The sequence below is a fragment of the Chiroxiphia lanceolata genome, chromosome 1 (assembly GCF_009829145.1).
Source record: "Chiroxiphia lanceolata isolate bChiLan1 chromosome 1, bChiLan1.pri, whole genome shotgun sequence".
Taxonomy (NCBI): Eukaryota; Metazoa; Chordata; class Aves; order Passeriformes; family Pipridae; genus Chiroxiphia; species Chiroxiphia lanceolata.
Window position 1 is genome coordinate 66,378,762 of NC_045637.1, and position 23,643 is coordinate 66,402,404.

The following is a 23,643-nucleotide window of genomic DNA, read 5'->3' on the forward strand; positions in this document are numbered from 1 at the left end:
AAAGTTTCCCATCTAGCACTGTTAGGAAGGTTACAATTTTTATGTAACATCCACTTTCTAAGCTCTTTACAATTACTATCACCTTTTTAGCTTATCAGATTAGGCGGGGCTGTAACTGAACATTGCTGCAGCTGTAAACTGCAGTTCCAATAGGGAGAAATGCCAATACTGCAGGGAACCACCAACCTTTAATGTAAACCTGCCGTTATCATGTAGAGAGGGAGATGGTCAGTGAAGAAGCTTCAGTGAGCAAGGCAGTTGTGAATGTGTTTTTTGACTCTTCCTAGGTTTCTGCCTAGCTCATTGTGTTCTGGTCTTACTGTGCGACTTGTAGTTTGCATTGCTTGCAACTTACATATGACTATTAGAATACCATGCAGTGAGTCAGCATTGTGATTCCTTGCTCTGATTCATTTGGCTGAAAGAATCTCAGGCTTGTCTCTCAGCTCTTACCTTTTTAGATGAATGAGTGGTGGTTAGGGAAACACCCACTTCTTTAGCTCTTTGCTCTCCATCTCTCTCCACCTGAATCCTGACTGTGCTTTGGAAACTAACCTGAATCCTTCATTTAAGCCCTGATTTACCACCTTCCCTCCGTGACACAGACCTTTCAGGCACCATGTATTTCCATCTCAAATTCTTACTCTAGCTTCCTCTCCTCTGACCTAATAGATGCTGCTGTCTGCTTCTCGACTGCCTCACTTTTCCTCCTGAAACCTGCTTCTGTATCCATCTCACCTTTCAGAAAGCCTTTACCTGAAAATTCGTTACTTATATCACATTGCTTTCGGTCTCTATTCAAGTCACTGCTTTCTGGATGCCTTTCCCCATTCTACTCATGTGGCCTATGCCCCTTGCCCTTAACTACCTTTTTTTTGGTTTTATGTTTGTGCAAACTAGTCATACAGGGCAAGGTAGTTTAGTTTTATTCAAGTGGTGGTGTTGTCATCTACCGCTCAGATTTTGTCAGCTTTGGATTCAAAAGTTACTTCAAATGTTCTTCGAAACTGAACAGAAAGTTCTACTGGCCATGAATCTCTGCAGGATTCTATTCAGACAACCTTCGTTTAAAGGTGTTTATACTCCATTAACAATTACTACTTTTATATCTCAACGATTACTCTGTAAAGCCAATGTAATGCTAAGAATACAGTACACTTCAATCAGTTCTTAATTTTAGTCGGAATATTAGAGATAACTTAGTAAATTGTTGTAAATAATGTAGTTTGAGTAAGCTGTTTTAATTTCTTCATGAGAAAAAGATGTTTAGAGGAATCTAAACATCTGAGCAAGATAGTTAGCAAGGTAGTTATCATGCTTACCCAATCTTTGTACTAGAAACCAAGAAAATGCTTAGCAAATGACGTAGATCTTGTGCTACTTAATCAGAACTGCAGTTTTCATATGAAATGATGCAATGCTTCTGTATAATTGCTGCAGTTCAATACTTTATAACTATTAGATTTTCCATAGGTAGGGAATAGAAGTTATGTTAATTCTGTTATTTCAGAGAAGATAAATTACCTATAAATTGTTGCTCAGATAAAAATAGAAAGCTTCTTTTGCATAAGCAAGCTTGGATTCTTCACCAAAAAAATAACCATGGGAAATATATTGCTGAACTATCTTGTACATTCTCATATTTTTTTAATCATTTATCAAGCTGAATTTGGTACTGAGCTTTGACTTGTGTGCATGACAATATATGTAAAGGGTAGAGGATAATTAAGAGAACACAAGAAAGCATTTTTAATTATTTATCTACTGAAAAGATGGATATACATTGTCTTTCTCCAGTGCTTGCTTTTTCAATTACTTGTGAGGCTACTTTCAGATCTTATTTTTTCACTATCAACTAATTCCTATCAGCCCATTAATTGTATAATTATTTCTTGCTGCAGTAAACTTCTTTTGTAGCATAATGCACGAATAAAGTAATTATGTGTCATATGTGTCTTCTAGGAGCATTTATTCCTGGAGTTCCTGTGCAGCCAGTGGTTTTACGTTATCCAAACAAACTGGTAAGTTCAGCTTGCGGTGTGGCTGGAAGTGCAGGGCATTTTCCTTTAAAAACATTTGCACTTCTGTAATCTTTTAAGTTTAGAAATTTGGAAATTATTGATAAATACTTACTGGCTAAGTATGTATTCCTTAAGTCTCAAGCAGTAGAGTCTGAGACACTTTAAATGTTTCTGCTTTTATTAGGTTACTCCTGAACAGTGCTCTGAAAGTTATTTGTGTTGTTACAAGAAGCACTGTACCATGAGGCAAATGTCAATTTCTGTCCAGGATCTGTGTTCCCATGTTCTCCTTATTGCTGCTGGAGAATTTTCTTAGCATCATTTCCAGCTGGAAGATGCTTCTGTGCCTCCTGCCTTTGGGGGTGTTAGTCCTGAATTAATAGGATTGAATAGTATAGTGTGTGGGGACCTCTGCACCTTTATAAAATGTCTTGTCTGTGTTTTACATTCACTTGGCTAAGGAATGCTAGACAATGGCTAATTTGGAGTAGTCCTTCAATATAAATCAGATTCAGGTAAAATGCAAATGATATTGTTTATTTACAATACCTGAAGATTCATTTTGAGCCCTCTGTGGAGGGTGTGAGGAGTGTGAGAAGTAAAAATGGGACTACGTTGAGTCTTAGCTGATGCATGTCACATCAGAAGATCTCTCTCTCTTTGACTAGCCCATTAATAATCCCTTGTTCTAAGGAAGGATTTTGTTTCATCTTGGTACCTGAGTTTCTTACAAATACTTCCATCTGTTGTTCTTTCTGTCTACTTACAGAATGATATAACACATAAGATTGATTAAAAAAGAGAAGTACCCAAACAAAGTCGATATACATCGACCATCTCTTGACTGAGACAAGATGTGATGGCAGTCAACTAGTTTGCAGTAACAAATGCAAAAATCATCTTTGCAGACACTGTGACGAGAATAGCAGCCTGCTATGCTTGCATAGTATAAAGTGTATTGTAGCAGGTTGCCTGGGACTTTGCATTACACAATTGTTTTATTTTCAGGAAAAAAGATTCTTTTAATCCAGTTGCGCACTGAGATGTCCTTATTGCCTGTAGTACATAATATGCAAAGTTCGTAAACTAATATTACATGTTCCTAATACTTTATTGACAGAAATTGTGAGCTTTTAACATTGAAGTAAGTCAATATAAATGCAAATGAAAATTTTCATAATTTCTTTGTGTTACTGCAAAATATCATAAAAAAACCTGTAACTATTCAACTAGATATCCATTGTGAGCTGGCATGAATTTGTGCATGGGACTTTACTTTTCCCCAGTACTTTTAATTGCAGTGAAACACTTAGTTTTCAGTGCCTTTCTGAGTCATTTAACCCCTAATGTCTACTTCCTGGAGACATTCCTAAGATCTAAGCATTAATGAAGGGGGTGCTAATTGCCATAACTATTTGATTTTTACATTAGCTTGGGGGCTGCAGAAGAGTTGTATCAGAGTTAGAATGAGGAGAGGAAGGAGGAATATGATGTGGTACATGAAGGTGAGGTTTATTTTGGTTAGGATGCAGAGTTAGATTATTTTATTTCAGTTATTAAGCTATTCTTAGTACCATACAGCTGCAAGCAAGCAGCTGTATGGTACTTAGTTGCCAGCTGGGATTAGACTACAACACATGTAAGAACAACAGAGTAGGGAGAGAATATTGTTTTTCATACACTGAGACACCACTTGTAGCAAACTTTAATTGTCCCTGGCTTCCTGTTTGTTGTCTTGTTTAACTGCTGCATATTATAATTTTAGGTTTAGAAAGGAACTTCTTAAGATCTTGGCTTAGCCAGTGAATTCCAGATACGCATTGTGTGCAGTCACCCCACTGCTCTTCACTTGAAGTACCTGCTCTGATCTACATTCAGAGCTCTCAGTTCCACAGTACAGATGAGAATAGTCTTTGATTTGAGTGCACCTACTGTATTGGGAGGGTTTTTGAGATCCGAGCCTGGGGTGAATGTAGTAGGTGTGGGCACTCTTACATGTTTATTTCGTTGTACTCTATTCAAGAACTGGGGAAAGCACTGCTGTTCTACAGTGGACGAAAGGCAAGAAGTAAATTCAGTTCTTTTCTAGCAAATAAATGTAGCTCTGGTTACTGTGAAGAACTCTGTTTTATTTTTTTTTTATAGTCAGGGTTGCCCCCTGGATACCTGTTGTCTTGGGGCTTGTGATTATTTGTGTTAGATGACATCTCTGGTCCTGTATCAATGTTTCTTTAGGAGTAGTATGTTAGTATGATCCATGAGCAGAAAGAAATTTTAAGGCTTAAAATATTTAGATTCAAAATTTGCTACTGGTTATCTAATTTGGTAATATTTTGGGTATTGGATGCTTGAGAGCTATTGCCTATACTCTAATTAAAATAAATGCTCTAATGCCTTCATCATAAGGTTGTACAGCAATTTGTTTTTACACATATTTTCTTTGACAGAAAATTCAAGTGAAGAAACAGAGTACTGGTGATTATGAAAGGCTGTATACCTGTGTAATTATCATGGAGCCATTTTAAATGTGTTTTTATGTCCCAGTGTCTTCCACAAGTAACTGCTATTTGCTAAGAGATTTGGCAGCATCTCCTGTGCAGTTTTGGTATGTCAGGGTTGACTGAACATGTAAAAACAACAACCAATCTGCTGTTTAAAGGTTGGCATGATTCTCAGTATCTTCTTCTGTAAAATTCAAACTATATAGAAGATGGCTCTTCTCTCTGTTTCCTCCCATGCTGAGGGGAAATAAATTAGATAGGATAACATTCAAGGTCAGGTTGGATGGAGCTCTGACCAATATGATCTGTTTGAAGATGTCCCTGCTTGTTGCAGGGGTGTTGGAATAGATGGCCTTTAAAAGTCCCTTCCAACCCAAGCCATCCTATAGTTTTATGTACTTCCACACAATTCAAAGTATTACCTAGATACAGTAGTTTCAAAGTGTACTCCGAATGCTGTTGAAGTGAATGCTGTCCATAGGCATAAGCTGGTAACAGTGATAAATATTTAAGGTAACTGGGTAAGGAAAATGCCACTTCCCATTGTCTGCCTGCTGTTTTTATCATAAAAATATTGGATATTTTTATGAGGTAGGAGTCTGCTATAGCATAGGTCATTTTTCTTTATCTCCTTCTGCATTGTTGCAATTTAGAGAGCTGAGTTGGGTATGTGTAATGCCGTGGTGGTGTTCTCTTAAGGCAGATCTAATGTCTAGATAAATTATTAGCTGTCTACACTGGTTTCTCAGGGTTTGTAAAGGAAAGTTCCTTGTGGAAAGAAACCAAACTCCATAATGTGTTTACTTGCAGTGTTATCAGAGACATCAAAATAGCCAGAAACAGTGTAACAATAAAGCTATAGACAGTAAAGTTCTAAAAGATCGCTACATGGATAAGTCTTCTTTTTGTGTAGGTATCTTACTTGGTATAGATAGAACAATGGCTTGAAGAGGAAGGTCAGTATATTAGGAAGGTCCACTAAAAATTTAAAACTTCACTTTTAACAATTATTTTCAATCAAACAAAATATGATAAAGAATTATTCTATTACTTAAATCACATTTTTCACCTTTTATGGATGGATTTGCTTTCTTTCATTTTTATTTATGATGGCCTTTTGCTCTAAATGGTAATTAAAACTGGAGTTTGACTTGGTTTTTCATGGTCTTGGCACATGTGATCACCTGAACTCTCTAAAATGGATTTGGATGGTAGAATAGAACTGCATTGGAACATTTTCAGTAAGTTGAAATAAATATCTTTCTGATCTAATCTTTTGGAAACCTGAATATAATGAGTCCTCTTGTCTTTCCATTGATGACTTGAACTTTTTTTTTCCAGTTAGAACTAATTTTCAGGTCTTTAGATTCTTACTTCTACTCTTAAATCTTGTCTCCAAGTATTGCAGTGCTATTTCTTAGTCTTACAGTTAAAAATGTGATGACTTTTACTGTAATATTCCTTCCTGTTACCTCATATCTGTTATATATTCCTTTCCAGGTCTCTGACCCCTTTTTGCTATTCGCATCTAACAAATGCTTTCACTGCTGTTTGTCCTCTCTTAGTGTTTCACACAGTGTTCATTTTGGCCATGCAGAAATGCTGATGATCTTCCCTGAGAGTAAATTTGTAGGTTTAGATGTCTTAGAATGTACCCTTTGATTCTTGGATCAGGCAGGTGGATGTATGGTGTCTGTGTGTAAAGGCAACTGTGAAAATACTGTTTGAGGCAAGACATAAGGTCTTACCCATCCTACTGCTTCATATTGGTTGAGCAGACTTCCTTACAGTCATCTCCACAGGACACTTCAGGAGTGTTAAAGTGTTCATATCTATTGCTGGGACATCCAAGTACACTGTAGGGACACTGTCAAGCAGGGTGGGCTAAGAAAATAAATACGTGTGGACTATGCATATCAAAGAACATCAACTAAGTAAGTAACTTTCTTTTTGAAGGCTAACAGCCTTTGAAGAATCCCTAGATCTTTAAATGTTTTATGAATGTAGATATTTGGTGCTTAAGACCTGTGTTACTGGGTATTTCCTAGCTGTGTAAAAGATAGGCTGATTCCTAACAGGGTTAAGAACTTTTGCAAACAGGGCATTGAAATTTCCATGAAAACATTTTAGTCCTATGTTGTCAGTTATGCTGTCTGCAGTATAAAAAGTTGTCAGTTATGCTGTCTGCAGTGTAAAAAGTTGAAAGCACAGTAATTAATTGCAACTGTCATACTTCTTTTCTTAGGACACAATCACATGGACATGGCAAGGGCCAGGAGCGTAAGTGGTTTATGTTTTATTGCTTGCATCATGATTGCTTTCCTCCATTAGTTTTTATTTACATGACTTGCAGGCACATATAGTCAACCAATTCCTGGTTATTGGATTATTCTTTGGGATTAATTTAGCTTTTATCTATTATTCCCTAATTATGATAATCCTGATTTAGAGAAATCCAGGTATAAACAGTGTACTTCTGCTACTATGATTTTGTTGGTTTGCAGAATGGGTTTTAGGTTTTTATTTCAAATTTACTTTTTTTTAGCCAAGTGCCTAAAGTAAAACAACTTGTTTCTGCTCTATGTATTTTGTTGCCTGCAAATTGATTTGGTATATTACTGTATAAAATCTGTAGGGCTATTGTTTGAAATTAGTCTAGTCTCATGGAAAAAGTCAACTCAGAGAATTTGGAGATGCTGTTTCCATTGTCTTGCCCAAATATAACTTCGGTTTTGCAAATTCATGTAATATAAAATATTAAATGAAGCAGTTCCTGATTGTTTAAAAAAAAATTTAAGCATTATTTTCATGCTGGAATTTGAATAGAAATTCTAAAATGTTTAGGTGAAGGTGAAAACAAGAAATTTTGAACCCTAAGTAAAGGAGAGTTGACTGCTTTTTTAATATTTTGTATTGTTTTAAATGTCGCACCTGAGATCCTGTATTTTAGTAGTAACAAGGAAACTATTGGGATTAGCCAAGATTCAAGTAATTTAGAATTTTGTCAGTTAGTTTTGCACTTGGGAACCAAGTCGAATTAAGGCCATGACTAGATTTGGAGACTTGAGGAATTAATTGATAACTTTTAAAAGTTCATCTTTTAAAAGTTAGTGAATCCATGAGAGTGTATAATGTAAATAGGCACTGTAGCATTTACTGCATGAAGGAATTTCTGTTCTCATGAGCTCCTACCTCTTCCCTTGCATTTGCACTGCAATTCATCTGAAAAAGTAACTCAACCATAGAGGAGAAAGGCAAGTAGCTTACTTCCAGTATAGTGTCCTATCTGAGGAGTCAAGAACACATAAAAGGAGGAAGAGGGAAGAAACTTGTAGGTGTGTTGCCTCAGATCACTGTAATGTCTACAAAGCCTTAATTCTGAAGTCCTGACATCTGCTAAAAAAGTTAAATTAAATTAAAGCTGAATCTGAATCTGAGGCAGCATGTGATGTTATACAAATTGACTGGGTCAGTTTAAATTACAGCTGTACTTAATTAGGATTAATTCTGCTGAGTGACCCAAAATGTATTTCTGATGTCTTAGCAGAAAATAATGTTAAGACTGATACAGTTTTTTTCTCAGCAAATGTCTCTACTCTCTTTTAGTGTTAGCCAAAACTTAATCTGGAAATGTTGCTGTATCCAGGAGTGTTGTTTGTTCAAAGGTGCTCTAACCTATAAAGTGGATTGAAAACTTGTCACATGCAAACTTACACACTTTCTTCCACTTACTGAAAGTAATGTTTTTCCTAATTTGACAGTATGCAGAGCAGATCAGCTGACTACCTTGAAAACAAAGAATGACTATAGTATACAACTTAAATTTTCTCTACGTTAGACTTGAGTTAGATACAGATTCTATCAGTTTTAGACTTTTATTTAAATTTAAAGTTTAATCTCTTAGGATTCCAGAGAGGTGGCAGAGAGAAAAGTTTACTTATAACTCTTTGGGGGGTTTTAATGCTCTTGGACAAGGACCTACAAACTAGACTTTGATGTTTCCTATCAGTGCCATAAACTTCAAATCACAGATTCCACTGTTGTTCTTGATCCTTTTCTTTACTTTAATGCGTTGGAAGCAGAGTAGGAAGGAAGGAGGGAAAATATTTTGCATCCCTACATGAGCGTATAACAAAATGAGTAGGGTTTTGCTTCTAGAAACTGCACTTCATCTGCGTACGAGGATTTTGACCAGCCCTCCCCTCACAATGATTGACTTCCATAACTACCTAGATACTGTATAAAAATGGGGTTACTAACGCTGCTCCCTAATTTAGATTTACTAAATCCTTTCCTGGATTTGAACCTTAATGCTTTCCAAGGTCAAGTTGATTCCAGTTATCTTGTATCTTAGACTAATAAAGCACACGTAGAATTTCATTAACAGACTTCTGCAGTATAATGAACTTTGATTCCAAACCAAGGTAATGATAAAATCTCAGTGGTTATAATTAATCTTGCTAACTGTGTGCTGAATACAGCATTTTCCTGAAACAGACTCAATCTTTCTTTACACGTTATGCATACGTTATCTTTTACTGTTTGTCTTCCTGCTTTTGAGTGTTTTTTAAGATGCCAATTCAGTGTAAACTGCTTTTGTTGCACCTTACCAAATTTAATGTGTAGAAGTACTTTCAAAGACCTTTTCTGTTACTTTTTTTATCTGAATATAATCACACCTGCAAGTAGGAATGCTACTTGAAGACTTTGGAGTATAATGTACTGCTGTTTCACTACATATAATTTTTTATTTCTCCATCCTTTCCCATCTTTTGCTCCTTTTAGGTTTGAAATTCTGTGGCTTACTTTATGTCAGTTTCACAATTCTGTGGAAATCGAGGTCAGTAAAAAAAGAAACCCAGTTTATTCTGAGCAGGTTCAGAACATGTAATATTGTACTTGATTCTGCAGTAAAAGTTTGTGTTCAAACTTTGTATGTTTGTCTGTAAAAGCAGGTTAAAATACCACTTATATTTTAGACAAATGGCTTCTGTATCTGAAAATGTAGTCTAAAAATGGAATAGCAAAATACAGTTTTCCCCTGGGCATAAGACTTTACTTTCTTATTGATTTAAATTGAATAGATAAATTTCTGACTCTGTTCAAAGAGTCTTTTGTGAACAAATTTCTTGTCTTTTAACGGCCTGATTACTATTCCAAATAGTGTACCAACTTTGTATGTTAGACATCCAAGTGTGTGAATGCTGGTGTACAAACTAAGCACTGTCTTGTAGAGGAAAACTGTGGGTGGTTTCTTATAGGTTGGATAGGTTATTTAATGTCTGGCTAATTTTTAATTAGACTGCACTAGTCAGAATGTGAAATAGGAAAACAGAAAGAAAATCTATCTATATTCTTAACTTTGTTTTGAGGAAAACACTATGTGATCCTAAGGCTGAAGACTATTGTAGTGACAATGCAAAAACAATTAAAGCCATTCCTTTTAAATTGTTTTTATATATTTTAGACAGAGTAATTACATTTTGTGGACAATTACAGTATTTGGAAAGTGTTATATAGGATATTTGACAGATGTTCTGCAATTCATTTGCTTTCTGAATAATGAAGCAGCTATTTAGCTCTGACAGATGGAACTGATGACAGGGTAAATCAGTAGGAAGAACTATTGCATATTTACATACATTGTGTTACAGTAGTGACATATAATGCATGCTAATCACAGTACTTATCATTGCTCTGTGTTTGCTTATTTATGCAATCAGTTATTCTCAAAATTAATGAACGTACAGAATACCAGCCACTGAATGTTTGTATCTGTTGTAGAAATTTGTGGTTTGTGTTATCACTTTAGTTGGATATCATCAGCTATTAATAGCATATATTTAAAAAAAAAAAAATTGGTTCCCAAAATAGTGACCTGTTTTTTACAGAAAGGCCAGGGAGTGACTGCCTTATGCAGGGATAGGACAAACCAGTTACTTGGCAGGATTTTTACTCTATCTCAGGAACATGTTTTTCTGCCCTAGGCAAGTAAAATGTTGTTTCACACAGAAGTGAACACTGCTGAGCTTTCTTGATTTTTGAGGCAGCAGCTGCTAGCAGATGCTGAGTTTCTGTAGCTCTTACAGATCTTGCATAATAAGTTATGATCTTTCATAGTCTTTAAAAAAAAAGGCAAACTAACTAGTGGCCTTCTAAAGTACTCTATACTAGAGCAGGAGCTGGCAGAGGGTAGAGGAACAGAGCTGTTTTCAAGGCTGCTTTCAAGTATGAGGCAGAATACTTGAGTTCTACTTGTTGAATCTGTTTTTGTAGGGAAGTGTGGCAGATTTAGGAATGTAGAAGAAAAACTAGTTGTTCAAAGCCATGTTTTTCCCCTGGTCTCCAAAGTTTGTTGGTTTTTATTCCTGCTCTGTTCCATCAGCACAGAGATGTTAGCAAATACCAACCAGCCTTGATACCACAGTTACTGCTGATGATGCGATAACTCAGGGAGACATACAACAGAACAACACAACATCGGTCTGTTTTTGATTAAATTATAGCTGGTAAGGCTAAACAGCCAACAATCAGGTTCCAAAATTAGTCTGTGCTTCTCTGCATATAACATATGTTCTAACATACCATATGTGTCATCCAGTATGTATATTGAGAATCAAGCATCTATGTAGGTTTTATAATAGGTTTCTGTAAATATTGGCCCATCTATCCATCCTGTACTTGGAACTGGCATGCAAGGAGTGTTGTGAAGAACAGAGATATGATCATCTGCACATGTAGATTGTTTTGGCTCATGTCAGTTTGTTTTGGTGACCTGTCTGCTTCAGTGTTCATACATCCATCACAACCTGCAGCAGCTGAGAGTTCTTCTGGTTTTGTGAGTGCTGTTGAAATATCATGCTATTTATATCAAGTTAGGCACGGACATGTAGAGCACCTCTGAAATCTCCTCATCTTCAAACTTGTTCTGTCTTTGGATGAATGACTTGACAGCAGTTTGCAACTCAAAGAAATGGAATAGGACTTGGAAGTTGAAGGAACAGTTATTCCACCTCTGTTAACTTCACAGTCTCTGTCCTTTTGTATATTAAATCAGGCTGGTGTATCTGCTTGTAATGTAAACCTAGAAGACAGGAGTTACATGTTTTCAGTTGCAGTAGTTCATATAAGCAAAACTAGCAAAACTCAAAATAAATTCAAGATTTGCCCATTATAGGAAAAACGTCTAATGGCAACGTTAGAGTACTGCTGATCATACCATTATGTAATTGTGAAAATACAGCTAACTTCAAAGTTATTGAGAAATATTTGCTGAAATTACTTCATATTTATTCCCCAGTTGTTATTTTATTTTTTAAAGACCAGTGTAAAGTTTTTTGGTTATCTGGAAAGAGCTGAACAAAAGAATGTAAAAGAAAGGTTTATGCAAGAAAATGCTAATACTTGTAAATTATTTAAAAATTCCTAGTCTTACTTATGAAAGGAAGATAAAACTCTGCCTGGGTTCCATGAGATAAAAATCAAGCAGAGTCTATGTTATGTGAATTTCTAGAAGTATGACATATGCTTAAGCATTTAAGAGTTGAATTATAATTTTTTTCTATAGTCCTTTTGTTAATTTTGTAAGTACCAAAAACTGTACACAATTTTCACCATAATGCTATAAGAGAGATTGTTTAAAATGTTAAATATTTTTGGTATAATTCAGTTCTCTTTATGCAGTTTCTACCTGTGTATATTCCTTCAGAAGAAGAAAGAAAAAATCCAGTGTTATATGCCAATAACGTCAGACGTGTAATGGCAGAGTAAGTATCTTGTAATACAGAATAAAAATAGATAATGTGTGATTTTAATTTTAGGATGAAAAAATATCACAAAATCAAGTTGGCATAGTTGCCTGCTTGCAATGAAGCTTGTAGTCTGCCAAACTTTTTACATAACAATTGCTTTCCTCTGTGAGGAGGCCAGGGAGCCACAAATACAGCAAGAACTGTAGGAGCTGGTGTGTTTGATTTGTTGTTTTATTTTTGGTTGATTGGGGTTTTTTTTTAATGTGTCTTCATATATTGAGCCAGTTCTGCTTGCTCCTGTGGGTATTTAGTCTTTTGGGGGAAAGGTACGGGTGAATTTTAGGAAAGCTAATGTAACCAAATTTTGTGCTGTTGAGGTTGCATTTTAAGCTGTGACTCTTTTAATGAGGTTAAGAATAGTTTCATATATTCATTTTTAGCCTGTGGTTATTTCAAACAGTAAGGTACAGGAAAGTCACTTCTGTTGGAAGAACACTGATACAATGCAAATTAATTGAAATCGAATGTTCATGTGACAACACTTAGAACACTTATCTGTAGTGTGTAATAAAGGCTACATTTAATACTTTTGCTCTTTTGTTTTATTTTTGATTAACCCCTCTTGTTCATTCCTTCTTTGTCCTTTCAGTAAATCCTCCATTAGTCAATAGATACCCTTTTTGGTATTTACAGCAAACCCTCAGGTCTATGATCACTGATAATTCTTGAGAGATGTATGAATCTTCGTAGTCCTGATTTTAAAAGAACTTGTGAAATCTGAATTTCCTTTGTGCAACTTCTCTTCCGTTTCTAAGTTACCGGTTTAAGCTGAAGGCCGGTTTGTAGATAGTAAGTGATAATTCTTCTCTGGTTTATAAGCAGAATGCAGGTCTGGAAGTTTTTCGTAAGGGTGTTAGGACTATAATATAATGATAGATCAGTACTTGATCCATTGTACAAAAGGACCTGTACACTGACCTCAAAGACTTTGGTTGTTGTTTAAGACGGCTGGCACTACGTTAAGTGTTGTTCTCAGACTTTGGATAGAAGGCCATGTTCTTAGACCTTCATTCTGAACTCTGCTCCAATCAGATGACAGGTATGTTATATATATGTGTTATAAGGAGAAATTATGAAAGCCTACAGAAGTTTACAACAACAGGCGTGTTGAAAGCCTTCCCTTCTATGTGTGCTTAGACGTTATTTTGTTTCTCCCATCCCTGAAGAATTAAGTATTTGGGGTAACAGAAGTGGGATGCAGGTCTAAAGGGGATCAGAATGAGGGTCATCAAATACAACTTGCTTTGAGATGAAGAAGGGGCTGTAGGTGCTCTGTTGATGTGAATGAGAAAATAAATATGATGGGATATCAAAGTCTTGAAGTTAAAATGCAGAATGGAATAGAATATTGATGCCTGGATACCATGGATAACTATAGGTTAATTAACAGCAACATAGTCAAAAATTATTTACTTCTGATGGCTTCCAGATGCCTACTTCTAGTGGCAATTCTCCAGACTTTCCCAGTTTGTTCCTGTGGCTTTTGGTACAGGAGATACCAACTCAGATGCTGTCAGACTGTTCTGGAGCTGTAGCAGTTGCAGCTCAAGTATCTCAAGTGCCCTTTGGTGCTAGCCTTTTATTCTACATTGCTGAACAAATGGCATTATTGCTGCTTCATGTAGATTTGTCTAGCTTTTCTTGAAGATTAAGTCGGTGGCAGTGTCACATTTTGTTGTCAAGGGACCAGGATCTATTTCGATGTCTGCTTTCCCCTTCTTCCCCATATTTTTCATATTTTTCTGGAGGAATAGTCTAATCCTACTGGATATTTTACAGCATCAGAGGTGGCAGTCCCAAATAATAATGTATTTGCGAGTCTAGAACCAGTGTTGTGGAAAGCTTACATCTTGCTTCTGATTCCAAGGGAAATTGATAGAAGTTGCTGAGTGCAGCAATAGGTACAATTTCCATTTCTGAAATTGTTTGCCTTCACAATAATTTTTTCTTGTGAACCGCTGCTATTAAGTGTTAAACAAAACATTTGACAAGAAGAATTTTGATTGATAATTTGATAAGAACTGATTCTTATGCTGCTTATTCTTGTTGATTCTATGAAAATCATTTGGTTTAACCTTATTTGATTAGCTTTTCCATGGGCAGCCACAGATGCCAGTGATGGGGGTCTCTAGATAGTTCCTGTTCACTTATGCATATGAATTGAATATTTGATGGAAGAGATGCTGTCCTTCTTGGAGGTTTGCTTCATTAGTTTCTTGCACGTTGGATGAATTTACTTGCCCAAAAAGTGAAATCCAAAGTGTGCCTGGCCTTTTCACTCTATTTCAGGCCAGGAACAGGCAGCCATACATGGAGTTGGGAGGGCACAGCTGACCCCAACTGACCCAAGGGACATTCCATACCATATGTCATCAAGTTCAGCATATAGACCTGGGGGATGAAGAAGGAAAGGGAGACATTCAGAGTGATGCCGTTTGTCTTCCCAGTGGTGCCTGAGAGAGCCCTCTGGCGCTCTGCTTTCCTGGGGATGGCTGATCACCTGCCTGCCCAAGGGAAGTGGTGATTGGATTCTTTATTTTGCTTTGTTTGTGTGTGCAGCTTTTGCTTTCCCAGTTACACTGTCTTTATCTCAACCTGAGTTTTCTCACTTTTACCACCCAAGGGTAGTGAGAAAGGGGCTTTGTGAGGCTTAATTGCCATCTGGGGTTAAACCACAACAACCATATTGGGGATGATCATCTCATTGATGTGACCGAAAGTCCTGCAGTCTGGGTGACCATTTTGTAAGAATCCTTTCCTGCTGCTTTTCAGGACCTCATTTCACAGACTTCTTTTCTAAAATAAACCTGCTTCATGTTTTAATTAATTCAAATGTAATATGAGCTGATCTCTTGATGAATAGTGTTTCAGTATTATGCACTGATCTGTAACCAAATTCCACAAGAACCCAGGTGATACATTTCCATTTTTTAAAGGACACTGTCATGGCAGATAATGAATTTAAGGGTCACAACTTCTACAGACCTTTCACTTGGAACTGCAGCTGTTTGCTTCTGCAGTACTACCCTGGAGTGATATCTTTCAGCACTTCTCATCAGAGAGATGAGTAAGATCCCAGCCTTAAAAGTTTTACAGCATCCATAAAAATCCAAAGTTTCTTTCTAAAAGCATTTCTTAATCTCACCTGCGTGATGACCAGTATTTTGATGTCTGTGATCTTCAGCCTTTTTCTCATTGACAGATACATACTTAATAGCATTGGGCCAAAATCTTGAATCATGCAGTCCTGTTGCAATCATGCAGCTCACAGTTTCTTCTGTTTGGGGATTATCTGTGTAATCAGAATTGTAATTACTCATACGGAATAACCACTGCTGCTGAATATACCTGTCTTCCTTTGGATCATTTGCTTATTCTGCACAAGAGCTATGTGCAGATGAAATTAATCTGCTGTTTAAAGTATGGTCCCCTACTTGTTCCTTAGCAATATGCTTTGTGTTTGATTTTCGCATAGAACGCATTTTGTTTGAGTGAGTCTGTCTTGTTTGGTCTTTCTGACTATGTTCTGACTGCTACTCTGTGTAGTTGATGCCCATCTCATCCGCAACATGCTATCAAAAAGTGTGTTTAGAGTCACTTTCAATGTTGAATGCTTTTAAATATGGCAACAGTCTAGGCAAGTTCTCTCTTTAAAATCAATAAATTAACTGTGGTACTGTCTTGAGCTTTAATTTACTTTATGTGTTCTTTATTGCTCTAACACAGTTCTAAAACCACCTTGCCAGTCAGGTGGTATGTAGGTAAATATTATGGTCATGTGGGTAAATATTATATTACCTCACTTTTGTATTAGGCAAAATCATCATTTTAGTCTTCTGTGCATAAACTTCTGTTGATGGTAGTCAACATAGGTTGTTTTGATCTGTTAATTTAATACCTTCTACAGAGTTTCTTCTATATGTTTTCTAGTTAAGTGGCAAACTTTCTGGCCTGTGTTGTCACTTTTTTTTTCTTGTCTTCAGAGGATTAAGTCATGATGTATTTGAACTATGGTAGTGTTGTAAAACTGTCAGCCACTTGAGACTGTAATCCCAGTTTTCCAGAATTATTAGGAACAAATCATTTGACCTTGCCATCACAAGTATTAATTTCTAAAAATTTCATAGTGATAAAGAAAACATCTCTACCACTGTTAGAGCGTTGGAAAGTACTTAATTTTCTTCATAAGATATGTCATCTTAATTGTTTCCTAGTGTAAAGTATTTATTGCATATCACAGCTATTTTTGGCTCTTGACAATTTTACTATCCTTCACTAGTAGTAAGTTATGTTATTTTTTGATATTTTTTTCTTATGCATTAAAAAGTCTTGTGCTTCTTAGCTGCATCAATTGCAACTTTTTATCCTTTACCTTGCTGTGTTGTTTTGCTGCATCGTAGTTTCTAATTTTTTTATACCCAGTTAAAGTTAGTTATGTTTTGTGGTTTGTTTGGGCTATTTTCCCCTAAAAAAAAAAAATAGTTACCTCTTTTCCTTGTGGGATTGTAGCCTTTTGCCTGTTGGATAGATTCTTAAACACCTAATTTTCATTAAAGCTTTATTCTGTAAGACAATAGTTGTAATCAAAGTACTGTTTAGAGTATAGAAAATCTATTCTAAAGAAAAAGTAGGTAACTCTCTCACTCCCATTTTGCAAAAAAAAAAACAAACTGGTTTGTTACCTTGCTATCTCTTAGGTCTCAAATATACTTGGAAGGAGTATGTCAGTTGCTCAGCTTCTATTTAGTTGGAAAAATTCATTTTGTACGTAGATAAGCCAGTGGTGGTGTAGGCAGCTAATTGTGAACATTTGCACTGCAGGCCCTTTGTGCAAGTCTAAAGTGACCTCACCCATAATTACAGATGTAAACTGATTAGATAATTATACTCAGACCCATTGGTAGCTTATTAAGATATAAACACAAATTGTTTTCCTTTAATTTCTTTTACAGAGACTATCTTTGAAATAGGAAGGAGTGTGGTTTAGATGGTACAATTTGGGGAAAAAACAGAAGCTAAAATACTGCAAATTTGTTAATTTTCTTATTGCAGGGGGTAGGTGTTTAAACTGAAACTTGATGGAAACTGGATACCTTTGCTTCTTTGTTTTTCAAAACTGCAAGAACCTCAGAACCAAAGTTCTGTCAGCGTTCCTGATTTGAACATTTTGTTTTTCCGATATTTGTAATGCTAAACTCAGCATTATAGCTCTATGTGTGACACTGGCCTGGAGTTCTGAAGTTTCTCTTTTGGTGAGCCTGGTATGGCAGACTTCCTGTAGAAATACCAAAATGTTAATAGTCCAGTTTGCATTTTTCCAATAATTTGTTTTTCTTCCTCACTGACACAAACATTTAAAGACATATTTTCATATTTACAGTAGATGCTGAAATCAATTAAAATGCAGCGTGTTAGACATGTAAGGAAGATAGATGTTTTCAAGTTTCATTTCCTCTGTCAAATGCTTGCCAGGATCCTTTCCACTTGTTGGAGCATGTCATAGTTAGAGCAACAACTTACCAGTCTGACATATGAGCATTACATTTTTGCTTTTGAAAAATTAATACTTTTTCCAGTATGCTGATGAAGGCAAAGAATATTACAGATAGTCTTCTGTTTCCATCTTACCTTTTTTCATCTTCTATGCAGTCAAAATCAGTTTTGTTTTTTTTCTCAAAGGCTTTGGCAGCATCAGTATGTGATCTCTGCCACTATATGGGATACAGTAGTGCTGGTTGTTGAAGAGTAGCCTTGAGGATGTGGGTTTACAGTAGCTTACTGGTCTATCTCATATTTATCTGTTGTTTTCAGTGGTCAGTTAAATCTAACTTTGGAAAAGCTGCTGTGCTCTGTGCCTATGCTGTCTGAAGTTTCGTATCTGATTCTGCGCAGCTATTGCTTGGACTCTTAGCATTCAACTTTGAAATTCAAATCTTTTTTTTTTTTTGCATTTTTTACACCATCTAAGGCATCCCTGTATCATCCCTATAGGTGTTCAAGAAATGATTGGACATAGCACTTAGTTCTGTGGCCTCATTGATGAGGTGGTGATCGGTCAGAGGATGGACTCAGAGGAAGGATCTCAGAGGTCTTTGCCAACCTAAAGGATTTGGTGCTTTATTTGGGTTTCAGGTCACATACACAAATGGACATGAGAAATACATTGTGCACTCTGTTCATTTCTGTGAATGCTGTAATTGTGGCAGTTGGGCAAACATAGTTACAGAACAGGGTTAACTGTGCAACTTCTTGCTACATTTGTTTTCTCACGGAAGAAATAAATTTTTTAAAATTAAGTAATAATTTGCAGCAGTTTGGTTTCAGCTAGATTTTTGAATGCTGACAACACAAGGGAAATCTGCCTCGTTTTTCCCCCTTGAAGATTTGTGATGTGCAAGTCTACAAGACCAACAATTACAGGACCCAGTTTCAGACAGAGAGAAATGCAGCTGTTGGCAGCTTCTTTTTCCGTCTAAAAATTAAACCATCATGAGATACTCTATTCCTGATGTGAACTTCAGACTCCTGACTAGACTTTCATTTGCTTGGAGAATGTCACAAAGTAGTAGTCTGAGAAGAAAAAAGGGACTGTCTACTCTGGCCTTCCAAAACTAAATAGGTAAAAACTCTTCAGTTTGGGAAAGGTTGAAAAAAAAAATAGTGGAGGATTGTTTTGAAGGTCAGCAAAATCGATGAGTGGCCTGGAAATGCATAGTAGGGGATTCCGTGGCAGAAGAGATGGAAAGCACTCAACAGTAGATCAGCTGAAATTAAATGGAGTAAGTCTTTAAAACATGTACAAAATTGTGGCATTCACTACCAGGTACATAAAGTGACTCCATCAGAGCTGAGATATACTGTAAAAAAAAAATGTGGTTAATAAGCAATTCTAAAACATAGTGGTATGAGTGGTCTCTGGTTCAGGAAATTCCTATACGAATGGCTACTAATAATTGGAGTTATTTGTCCACTGTGTTGTCTCTCTTTTTGCTGAACATCTCATAATGAAAAATACCAAATTTGATGTGATCTTAATATTTTCAGCACCTTATAAAGATTATAGCTGATTTAAAGAGCCTGTGGAGTATTCATTAGTTCACAGTTCTTCTTATTAACAACTTAAAACACTTCTAAAGTGTTTTTGTTGAAGCAGAGATTCTGAATGTCACAATATTGCCTGTACTATTTTCTCTCACTTCTCATCATATTACAGCAGTCACATTCTGTTTTATGTTCAACCTCTTGCATGCCTAGTGGATTGGTATGCAGAAAATGAGAAAGTTGATCATTCACTTTATATTATGACTGTGCAAGTGTTAGATGTAGGGAGCTGTTTGATGTAAGACACCAGGATATAATAAGTACAACTGTTGTGTGTCACAGATTGGGTTTGCAGGAAAGCTTCTGGGGTTTTCCTTCATTTGGGTTTATTATTTTGAAGTGACTTACTGACTTTGAAATGTTATGTAATATGATATCATGAAAGGTAAATAGCCAGCATTTCAGGGAAGGCAGGGAGGGAAAAAGCCTCAAGGTGTGTCAAGCCAGACATGCATGTCAGACCATACAAATTTGCTGAACATCAAAAAGGCCAGACTCAGGTTAACTGGCTATGAAAGCAGAGGTAATATGAAGAGGAAAAAAAATACTTTTAAATAAAGATATGGGAAAAGTTGTTTTATTTCTAGTTTACTAAAAATACGGAGTTGCACTTGTGATTTTCATCGCAAATTGAAATTATCTGTTTTCTTCTTTTTTTCCAGTTGAAGTAGAGAAAGGTTGCCCTGGAGATAAGTTAAAATAGTTTAGTAACTGGTTCTGTAGAAAATCCTGTGAGTTGCAGTTGTACCTGAGCCTCACAGAGAGCTCTAGGATGCCAGGCTTTATTCTAAGAAACTGAAAAATTCACAAGTCTTATCACAAATAATAAAGTTTATGTGTTCTCCACCTTCCGTTTCTTCAACATTCTGAGCTGAAATCAGGGTCCTTTAAACTGGTAACCCTATACAACTTGTAATTTGTCTTCTGAACTAAAGAACCCCTTGGACTCTATCTGGCCTTGGTTGATTCTATGACTGAACTTTGCTATGAACTAAAGTTGTTTCTTCCCTTCTCTACTTCTGATCTTTGTTATTGTGAAAGTCTGGACGTGTATATGTATGTATATTGAAGTCCAATGGCTGGAAAATTGCCAACAGGTGAACAAGAGAAGTTGCTTTTGTCCTTCTCAGTCCTGTTTTGTATATGTGTTGACATTCAGCCTACATGCAGATATTAGTAGTGTTGGGCATTTACCTGTACTGGCCCAATACCATGCCTTTTATTAGAGCTGCACAAAGCTATAAAAAGATGAAGGTTATCTTTCCCCCGGTGGTTTGGCTAAGTCTGAGGTGATCCCTGCTTTTGTTTGGAATTTGTTCTGGATCTTAAGTTTTGGTTGCTTGTTTATTATTTGTTTTGGGTTTTTTAATTCCTCTTTGGCTAGGCTCGTTCAGCATGTTCATGGACCATTATTTAGAAGTTATTTAAATCTGGCATTGGTTCTGAGATGGCAGTCAGTCAGTCTTCAACGCTCCCCCCAGGTTGAATGCCTTGATCTTTCTTAGTCATCTTTCTTTTGATGCGTTCAAAAAGCGTCATGCTTTTGATTTTAACAAGTTATTGTTTCTTGCTTTGGCTTGCCACCTTATGGTTATGTTTTAACTTGTCTCTCTTCTCTTGTTTTCCTTGAGGGAATGGTTGTGGTTTTCGTTTGGGTTTTTTTAAAGTCTCTTCATTCTAATTGCCACCTTTAATCAGTTTGAGTCACACTAATTTTTTTTTTTGTCCTTTCAGAGTCTTATTTGTTAAATGTTTTACTACTTCTGATCCCCTAATATGTGCAACAGAGGAACACTTTACCCTTCCAGTTTCTTTTAACTTATTTTTAACCAGCTTCCTCTTTTAGATGTAGTTGCCCTGTGCTTTAGCTGATTGCCTGTAAGTTCCTGTATTTCTCTTGCATACTGTACCTACTGTGGCCTTAAGAACTGATAAATTTTGGTGTAATGTGCTTGGCTGGACAAGATCTTTGTTAATTACCATATTCTTTTATGTATGCTGCTCTTGATAGTACTATTCATAGCATGTCCTTGCTGACCTAGGGGTTCAGCTATTTCACTGACAGTTGACATGAAAGGCTATAGGGATGACTGAGCACACAGACACTACAAAAGAAGGGAATAGGAAGTAATCTCAACTGGCAGGATAGACTCTGCTTCTCTCATCTGCTCCTTTTTCTTCTTTTGAGGAAAATTGATTCTGTATTGTAACATACCAGTGATTTAATCTTTTATATTAAATACTCACTATATTAAATGCTGTAAAACAGAAGTTTTGACAAAGTCGCAGTACCTGATCTCTAAGTCAGGTTGAACTTGGAAATGGATTTAAGTCCCCACAGCATGGGGGAGTTCTTCATCTGTATTTTGCATAATATTCATTACTATGTTAACCCTAAGTCTATGAGGTGAAGTAGGGTATCACAAGAATCTCTTGGCCGTTCGGTTAAGTGTTTACTGATTTACAAATACTACTAGGACACTTCTTAGGAGGAGGAACAGAAGCACATCAAGAAGAGAAAAATTTGGAGGAACTGAGTTTAATTGCTTAAGATCACCAATATGAGGCAATCTAGTCTTCAACAGTCTGCATGATTTTAAGATGACTTTTCTATGTACCTGAATATTTTTGTTTTAGTTGGCTTTTTCCTTTTATTTCTTCCTGTTTGTTGTTTCTTCTTGGCAAAAGGAAGGCTATTGATTCAAGATAACTACCTTGTATATCCTTGTTTTGTTCAGAAATAGCTTATTAATAATACCTATCTTTAATGTATTTGGTACTTTTGAGCTTGAATATCTATTAGTGAGGTGTTCTTCCTGAATATTTGACTTTGTCAGCCTTAAAGAGAAGAGAGAAACCCTGACCAGTAGCTTTAAGGTTAAGTGCATGTCTTACTAACATCTTAGAATTCCTGAAGTTTGACAATTAATTGATGGAAAAAGAGAAGTGGTTTATGTTATTTACATTGGCATTCAAAGGCTTTAGAATGAGATTCTGAGGAACAGACTGCTTAACAGAAATTGTTCATTGCATGAGAAGTAACTGCAGTTACAGATCGAATTATTTATAATAAAGCATAGAATTGAATGCAGAGTGTATATTAACTTCACATATGAAAAAGGTGATTAGTAGTAAGTTAGACAAACTGTAGATGGAAAGAATGAAGGTAAGTCAATAAAAAAATTTTGTGAGGCTTCATTAAACTAGAAAAAGCTGCATAAAGGAGGTAATGTTCCTTACTAGTATAAGTAAAATCGAGTGTGATGGAAGTCATGGCACAGGAGTAACTCATACGGAGCAGTGTTTCCTTTCTAAATGTTATCTTACGCTGAAATCATAAAGACCTCTTCCAAACCAAAGTGTCTTTCTCTCAACTTTGCATAGCAAATGAAGGGCAGCTACAATATCAGGGTTTTCTTGGAGTATATTGTGGTGCTACTATTACTACAGACCATGAAGTTAAACGTAAAGCAAAAATGAATACTTAATTGTTGATATATAAAAGCTCGGGAGTATTTTTTCTTCTACCTTTCTTACGTCATGCACTTAAAAATAACTTGTACTTGCATGGAGATTAACTCTACTTGCTTTTATATGTTATATTCTAGCTGTTCTTTATAGAGAAATGTCACCTGTCATATAATATTAGTATTAGCAGAAAGTAATAGGTTGTCTGCTCAAGTGATTACACTAACATTAATAAATCAATAATAATAAAAATATTGAAAATAATTATTGATAAATATATATTTGTGTTCTGGATTAAAAATCTTGAAACCCTTGTTATTCACTTATATGAAAATATAGATTAATTTATATGTCTATGAAACTATGCACTGCCTAATTTTTCTCTTTTGTTTTTGCATATTTTGATGGACTCAAAGTCAAAATAGATGTTCTGCAGTGGTTTGAGTCCATATTTTGTTCTTTCTATGTGAGCTTATTTTGTAGGCTCTTCCTTATAATTTTTCAGACTAGAGAGCATAATACAGGATTTCTTGCTGTAAAAAAAAATGATGATTGTGTTAGTTTTTCTTAGATTGTCTCATTTACGGTGTTTCTTTGGTTTATTCAAGGGCGCTGGGAGTTTCAGTGACAGATTATACATTTGAAGACTGTCAGCTAGCTTTGGCTGAAGGACAACTTCGTCTGCCTTCAGATACATGTCTTTTAGAATTTGCAAAGCTTGTGAGAAGCCTTGGGTGAGCA

At 36.0% G+C, this 23,643-nt stretch overlaps 1 protein-coding gene across 2 annotated transcripts in view; it reads left to right on the forward strand.

Annotated features, from left to right (window-relative positions):
• LPCAT1 (lysophosphatidylcholine acyltransferase 1) overlaps nt 1-23,643 on the forward strand; it is a 61,175-nt gene that overhangs the window by 20,555 nt on the left and 16,977 nt on the right. For both annotated transcript variants that reach the window (XM_032710547.1, XM_032710634.1), the window contains exons 6-10: nt 1,963-2,021; nt 6,768-6,802; nt 9,308-9,362; nt 12,206-12,288; nt 23,511-23,636. In XM_032710547.1, coding sequence (XP_032566438.1) covers nt 1,963-2,021; nt 6,768-6,802; nt 9,308-9,362; nt 12,206-12,288; nt 23,511-23,636 — 358 coding nt within the window. The remainder of the gene's footprint in view (nt 1-1,962; nt 2,022-6,767; nt 6,803-9,307; nt 9,363-12,205; nt 12,289-23,510; nt 23,637-23,643) is intronic.